The following is an 8032-nucleotide window of genomic DNA, read 5'->3' as shown; positions in this document are numbered from 1 at the left end:
AACACAACACACAAACAACAACAACATAAACAAACACACACACATACACACACAAACACAAACACAGACACACACACAAACACAAACACAGACACCACACACACACATACACACCACACACACATACACACACACCACACAACACACACACACACATACACACACACACACACACACACACACACACACACACACACACACACTGTAGACTGTGTAGTGTCTAAAATAACAGAGGGTTGTTGTTAGCTAGCATCGATATCTATGAGGTACCAAATCATTATCATGTTATTTCACACACTTAATGTATAGAATATCCTGCTTCATATGTTGTTTACTGTAAATTGGTATTTCAACATGTATGTTACTCTTTGATTTTCTCTTTTGTGTAATTCCTTGTCTTTTGTGCTGCTGACAAGTACATCTTACAGACAGAGTGTGTTGTACGTTGAGCTTTAATAAGCTAAAGGACTGTTTTCTACATGTGTCATTATCTACAATAGGACCCTAAAGTTACTGCATGATAAGAAAAGCAAGATTTCTTCAACGTTTTCCGATTTTCTCCTCCTACTTTTGTCAATCACTTCCTGTTCCTGGGTAAAGAACACACACTCTGACCTCTGTGTGTGTGTGTGTGTGTGTGTGTGTGTGTGTGTGTGTGTGTGTGTGTGTGTGTGTGTGTGTGTGTGTGTGTGTGTGTGTGTGTGTGTGTGTGTGTGTGTGTGTGTGTGTGTGTGTGTGTCGGCTGCCTGATTGAAAAACCTGCTGCTGTTTTTCCACCGGCACACGGAGCTGAGTGTGGGTGGACTTGCATTTGTCCGTGTGCTTCTCTGTGTTTGAGAATGTGTTTCTGATATAATTACAGATCATAACAGCATTTAAAAATAATGCGTAAATCGGTGCAAATTAGCAATCTTTACAATAACCAAACGGTAGGTTTCGTTCAGTGGAAAGAAAGTAGTTCTACATGTTAGTCCTACAGCTACAGTGTCTTATAGTTCAGTACCTTTCAAAATAAAAGCTCCTACAGTGTCTTATAGTTCAGTACCTTTCAGAATAAAAGCTCCTACAGCTACAGTGTCTTATAGTTATGTACCTTTCAAAATAAAAGCTCCTACAGTGTCTTATAGTTCAGTACCTTTCAGAATAAAAGCTCCTACAGCTACAGTGTCTTATAGTTATGTACCTTTCCAAAATAAAAGCTCCTACAGCTACAGTGTCTTATAGTTATGTACCTTTCAAAATAAAAGCTCCTACAGCTACAGTGTCTTATAGTTATGTACCTTTCAAAATAAAAGCTCCTACAGTGTCTTATAGTTCAGTACCTTTCAGAATAAAAGCTCCTACAGCTACAGTGTCTTATAGTTCAGTACCTTTCAGAATAAAAGCTCCTACAGCTACAGTGTCTTATAGTTATGTACCTTTCAAAATAAAAGCTCCTACAGCTACAGTGTCTTATAGTTATGTACCTTTCAAATAAAAGCTCCTACAGTGTCTTATAGTTCAGTACCTTTCAGAATAAAAGCTCCTACAGCTACAGTGTCTTATAGTTCAGTACCTTTCAGAATAAAAGCTCCTACAGCTACAGTGTCTTATAGTTATGTACCTTTCAAAATAAAAGCTCCTACAGTGTCTTATAGTTCAGTACCTTTCAGAATAAAAGCTCCTACAGCTACAGTGTCTTATAGTTATGTACCTTTCAAAATAAAAGCTCCTACAGCTACAGTGTCTTATAGTTATGTACCTTTCAAAATAAAAGCTCCTACAGTGTCTTATAGTTCAGTACCTTTCAGAATAAAAGCTCCTACAGCTACAGTGTCTTATAGTTATGTACCTTTCAAAATAAAAGCTCCTACAGTGTCTTATAGTTCAGTACCTTTCAGAATAAAAGTGATTACACACTGCTGGGAATAGCAGTGTGTAATCACGCCTCCATCCAGGCCACTCAGACTGCCATAAATACATCAAATTAGAGACTGTGTGTGTGTGTGTGTGTGTGTGTGTGTGTGTGTGTGTGTGTGTGTGTGTGTGTGTGTGTGTGTGTGTGTGTGTGTGTGTGTGTGTTGTATGTGGATGACACTGACTGACTGACTACTCAGATTTTATACTAAAGTCAAAGCATTAACGTGTACAAATATTCAGTCAAAAGTAAGTAAGTATTCAAAATCTGACTAAAGTACAAAGTATTATCATCAAAATATCCTTAAAGTACTTTGTCCCGTCTAGATTTAAACTTTGAATAAATGTTTTTTTTTGTTCACAGTGTCTCTCTTGCATTTAGTCCTCCATGCTCCAAGCCTCTCTACGACAGCTACGTCTCGTTATGAAGAATCATATACAGAAATAATTGGATTATTGATGCAGTGTTCATCACAGCTGGTGAAGGTGGAGCTAAGCTTAATGACTTTATAAACTGCTGCTGGATATCTACAACATATACAATTATAACTAATGCACAAAGTAGCAATGCATGGACATGCTGAGTACCTCCAAATAGTACTTGAAGGTACATCAATCCTTTCCTCTTAAGACCTGCAGGACTTGAGGCGTCCTTTAAAAGCTAAAAAGTATTTATTATTGGTTGTGAAAGGACGTGGCAGAGACTCAAAGTGTCCGTCAACACGTCTCCAACACGCCTCCTCCTGCTGCTCTGAACATACTTTGAGTTGCTCTGCAGGTGTGACGAGGCGTTCAAAGCCTTCAGCCTTTTCATTGAGACGCTCAGTGCGGAGCGGCGGGACGCTGTGTGTGTTTGAGCTGCTCTACTATTAACATCACTGCACTGGTGCTCTGCCATTAAAGGAAGACACGTCTAAAACACTGGCTTTAAAACAGCTGTGTGTTCATTCCTCTCTGCAGCCTGTGGTTAAGAAGGCAATCAAATGTTACATGATTTCAATATGCAGATATTTCCAGATGCTCATGGGAAGAGCGGTAAATGGTTTAGGGATCTTAACGTCAACCATACATGCAGCTGTAACTGAATCAGCTGCAATATAGTCCATGTCCCGGTGCAGGTAAAGGTCCTGCATTCAAAATCATACAAAAGTATAAAAGTTTGAGTATCATGCATGCAGAATGTATATTTCAGACTCATATAATACGGAGGCCGACAGGTGCAAACGTGCTACAACGACCCAAATCTCTTCCATCGGGAGAAACAGCTTCAGAAAGGATGCAGATATAAAAACACAAATGTTCCACATGAAGAAACATCTCCAGCAACTCGACAACACGTGCAGCGTTTAGAGAACATTCAGCAACTTGAGGAGACATGCGCAGCGTTTACTAAAAGCTGCAGAAACCAAATGTGGCTGAAGAAGAAAAAATGGTTGCAGACAAAAAAAGGAACATTTGGGGACAAAAGGAGAAAAAAGTTGACGACCAAAAAACGGGAAATTAAGAAAAAAGACATTCTTGATAAAAAAAAAGTTTTTTGCCCAAAAAAAGTTGATTAAAAAAAAAGTTGCCCAAAAGGAAAAGTTAATTCCCAAAGAAAACAACAAAGAAAAGTTGCGTTGTCTTTGTTTGTTAGTTACAAAGCAACTGTCTCAGAGCTAACTGCTAACTGTTAGTATTTGTTAGTGTATCTGAAATGACTAGGTTAGCTACGTTAGCTAGCTAGCTTACAGCAGTAACATCAGAAGGAGTCATGTGACCACATTGTTAAAATAAGACCATGAAACATTTTAGGTAAGTTTTAGCAGCACCTTTAGATTTGTCCAACCCTTCAAACTGGTTAAACACATTTCCTGTGAATTGCTTACAATTACCTAGAAAATGCATAATATCACGCATTACATCCATCATGTGATTCTGTTTCAAGAATATCTTCATAATTATAACTTTTTAATCGGTTTGAGATTAACGACGACTGTCTGGACTTTGGAGATACAGCCTGTTGATGCAAGGCATTCTGGGAAAATGCACAAAATGATGATTCTCCTGCTGCCGTTCTGCTAATGTTAGCATTAAACATCCATTAAAACAGATTGTACTACAGTGTGTGTGTGTGTGTGTGTGTGTGTGTGTGTGTGTGTGTGTGTGTGTGTGTGTGTGTGTGTGTGTGTGTGTGTGTGTGTGTGTGTCGGTGTGTGTGTCGGTGTGTGTGTCCGTGTTGCTGGCGGCAGCAGGTTTTTACACGTCCAGAGATCAAGGAGGAGAAGCAGAGTGCATGCTGGGATACCTGGTGCGTTTACTGCTTCCTCAGAAACCAGAGGCTCTTACTGGGCAGTTAGTGTGTGTTTGTGTAAAACCAGAGACTCCTTCGGTGTGCAGAAGAACTCTTTAAAATGTACTTTATTTACATCTCCATGAGCACTTCTTCCTCTCTTTGTTCTCATTTGCTTCCTATCTTATCCAGCTCTTCTCGTTTCCTCGACTTCCTCTCAGCCCTGCTTTGCACCGTGGAAGGAGGGTTTGATCATTTACTCAGTCTGCAACTTACAAGTATTTCTATTATCAATAAATCTTTCAAAACAGGACAATGTAGGAATGGGATTGGTCGTAGAGGTTGACCCTGAGAGGATAATCACCACACTTTACAGGAGGAGGAGGAGGAGGAGGAGTAGGAGGAGGAGGAGACCAACATAGAGATGCAAACAGATTAAACATTGGATCTTCAGGAGACCAGAAACACGACTAATGAACCATCTTTCTGCTCCTGGGTTACCTGTGTTCGGTGACAAATCATAGATACACAGATGGATGCTTTATTGATCCCAAATGTGGAAATGATTTAGTTCCATCAGGAGTGTTCAGGCAGTAGAATATTACCATTCGGACAAGTAGAGAGTCTTCATCATGAGTCTGAGTCTTCAGAGACTTCAAGACGCTGTTCTCCAGTGGCCTCACAGACTTTCATTTTTACAGTTTTACTTTCATTAATGTTTATATAAACATGTATTTATGTTATTCTAGGGTTAGGTTGGGGTTAGGGTTAGGGTTAGGGTTAGGGCTGCACTTACATGCATTTCCTGGAGAATTATCCTAACCTTAACCAACACATGCCTAACCCTAACCCTAACCCTAACCTTAACCCTAACACATGCCTAAACCTAACCCTAACCAACACATGCCTAAACCTAACACTAACCCTAACCAACCCTAACCCTAACCCTAACCCTAACCTACACATGCCTAACCTTAACCCTAACCCTAATCCTAACCCTAACCTACACATGCCTAAACCTAACCCTAACCCTAACCCTAACCCCAACCCTAACCCTAACCTACACATGCCTAAACCTAAACCTAACCCTAACCCTAACCCTTACCCTAACCCTAACCCTAACCTACCTAACCCTAACCCTAACCCTAACCCTAACCTACACATGCCTAAACCTAACCCTAACCCTAACCCTTACCCTAACCCTAACCTACACATGCCTAACCCTAAACCTAACCAAGTCTTCAACCTAAAATGAATGATTCCCCTCATGTCCCCATAAGGCAGGCGAGTCCCCACACGTGACTGTGTAAACATATTTAGGTCCCCACAAGTATAGCAATGCTAGGCCATACACACACACACACACACACACACACACACACATAAGTCAAAGTCAACTTTATTGTCAATCTCAAAATATGTTTGTAAACAACGAAAGATCGATATAATGTTTCTCACAGTCCCGAGGTATAAAAACTCACACATTAAAATTCAAGAACACTCACACTATAACAAAAGATGATGTACATAGTGCAAATGGGAGTGCAAAATTGTACACACACACACACACACACACACACACACACACACACACACACACACACACACTGAAACCTCAGCATCTACCTGGCTGCCACGCTGGCACCCCCCAAACTCCTAAATGTCTTTATGGAGGTGTTTAAAAAGGCCCCCCCCTCTGGCTCTTTCCAGCATGGCGTCGGGAGGCCGGGGGTCCCCTCTTCCTCTTCTTTCTTCTCCTCTTTTCAAGTCCCTTCTTCTCTCCCTCTCAGCAATTTTTAAATAGTCCTTCTTTCCATATTAGCGTCTCTGAGAGCCCGTTAACGATCCAGTCCCTCCGACCTTCTGTTAGCACTTAGCCACGTTAGCAGGGGGTGAAAAGGGACGGAGAGGAGGAGCTGCTCGGATTGGACCTGCAGGTTTTTGAAGTTTTATGGAGGTGTTTTAAATTGGATTTCGGGGGGTTTACGTTAAAATGTTTATAGCTGCCACCTTGTTCATTGTGGGGCCCTTTATTTTGTTACATCGTCAGGAAGTTATATTTTTCCACGTGAGCCAAAAAGCAAGGGTTCAAAACCAAAACAACTCGTGGTTTCCTGCAACTTTGACACGATGCATGTTTTCTGCAGATTATCAGATTGGTTTGAAACAGCAGAAAGGTGCACTGATGTGGGGTCTGTTGTCACCCTAACCCTAACCCTGAGTCTGTGCTAACTGATCGCTGTTTATACAAACTACCTTTTTAAATAATACTAATACATGTCATTTAGATAGCGCTTTTCCTGGTGCTCAAAGCGCTTAAAGGCGAGGTTTGGGACGTTCGTACTCCTGGGCCGGAGCAACTTTCAGAAAACCATTGACCTCCAGACCAGGGGACAGAAAGGGAAACCATTGACCTCCAGACCAGGGGACAGAAAGGGAAACCATTGACCTCCAGACCAGGGGACAGAAAGGGAAACCATTGACCTCCAGACCAGGGGACAGAAAGGGAAACCATTGACCTCCAGACCAGGGGACAGAAAGGGAAACCATTGACCTCCAGACCAGGGGACAGAAAGGGAAACCATTGACCTCCAGACCAGGGGACAGAAAGGGAAACCATTGACCTCCAGACCAGGGGACAGAAAGGGAAAACATGCCAATCCATTCCCGTCCAACTTCATGGCAATGATACTCCTACAAATCCATTCTCATTGTTTTTCCATTGGAGCACTTCTCCTGTCTATAGGTCAGAGGTCACAGTCGGACACGCCCACCTGAGACCAGTCCTGACAGGGAAGTGATCTGTGTTGGTATCGACAGAGGAGGAATTCCCTCTGAGCCGCAGAGAGATCTCTCCGTCTATACCAGGCAACCTGCGGCTCTTTAAGCTGCTCTGCTCTGGCTCCCTTGAGCTTAGACAAAAATAAGACGGAAATAAAATAAAAATATTTGTAGGACTATTTATATTTTGTTGCATGGTTGAAAATGTTTTGTATTTTGAGCTGATACTGTGACACAAATAAAAAACAAAACGGTTTTAATTAGGTCAACTAACATATGCGTCACATCCTGATACTGTCCCGCACCAGCGCCTTTTCTTGAGGCGAATAACCGGACCCCCGGCTCGATGAGCGAACTATGGATACATCAAAGAAAAGTACCGGAGGAACACAGAGGGTTTGATTCTGCGTGGACAGAGTTATCTGCTTTCACAGCAAACGATGCTGGCTTACCGGGATGTTTGATATCTGGAGAGAAGTGGTCAAAGGTGCTGCATCCTTTACGAATCGAGGGACAACACGGAAGAGGAAGACAGCTGACGATCTCCATCATCATTCAATCAGCTAACTCTTTTTAGGGTGCAGCTATAGGTTTTATTTATTTCAAAGTGGGTCCATTTTAATTATTTTCTTCCAATGTGCAGAGGACTCAAAGTGCTGTTTGATTGATTTTAAAGTAGGCCTGTGTATTGTTTTTAATTCTCCTTATAAGAGTTCTTTGTTTATTAAGCATTAAATGTATTATTATTATTAGAGGTAAACAGTTTTCTATAATGTAATAAATAATAAATGCAAAAAAACGGTAGTCTTTGTCTATGATATAACAATAACTTTATAAGCTATCAAGCTATCAGATATGTTTTGCGGCACCAGAAAAAGAAATGGGTGGAAAAGGGGGCAAAATGTCTCTTTTGGTCAAACAGGTTGCAGACCCCTGCCCTATCCTCTGCACTCAGAGAACAATAAAGAGCTTTCTGAACATTTAGCATCGACACATGTCACAGGAGAGAAACGACATACTCACATCAACCTGGAACAATATATTTTACATATATAAAGTTTACTTCTTACGCATTTACCCGCA

At 41.2% G+C, this 8032-nt stretch overlaps 1 protein-coding gene across 1 annotated transcript in view; it reads right to left on the bottom strand.

The window, feature by feature from the left end:
• The window catches only part of col1a1a (collagen, type I, alpha 1a), a 25847-nt gene extending 18346 nt beyond the window's left edge, over positions 1-7501 (bottom strand). The window contains 1 exon segment of the mRNA XM_034151704.1: positions 7402-7501. Coding sequence (XP_034007595.1) covers positions 7402-7501 — 100 coding nt within the window.
• Positions 7502-8032: the final 531 nt, after the last annotated feature.

This window comes from Trematomus bernacchii, unplaced genomic scaffold (genome assembly GCF_902827165.1).
Source record: "Trematomus bernacchii unplaced genomic scaffold, fTreBer1.1, whole genome shotgun sequence".
In the NCBI taxonomy this organism is placed as follows: Eukaryota; Metazoa; Chordata; class Actinopteri; order Perciformes; family Nototheniidae; genus Trematomus; species Trematomus bernacchii.
Note: the sequence above shows the minus strand (reverse complement) of the source record. Positions and strands in the feature narration are given on the sequence as shown.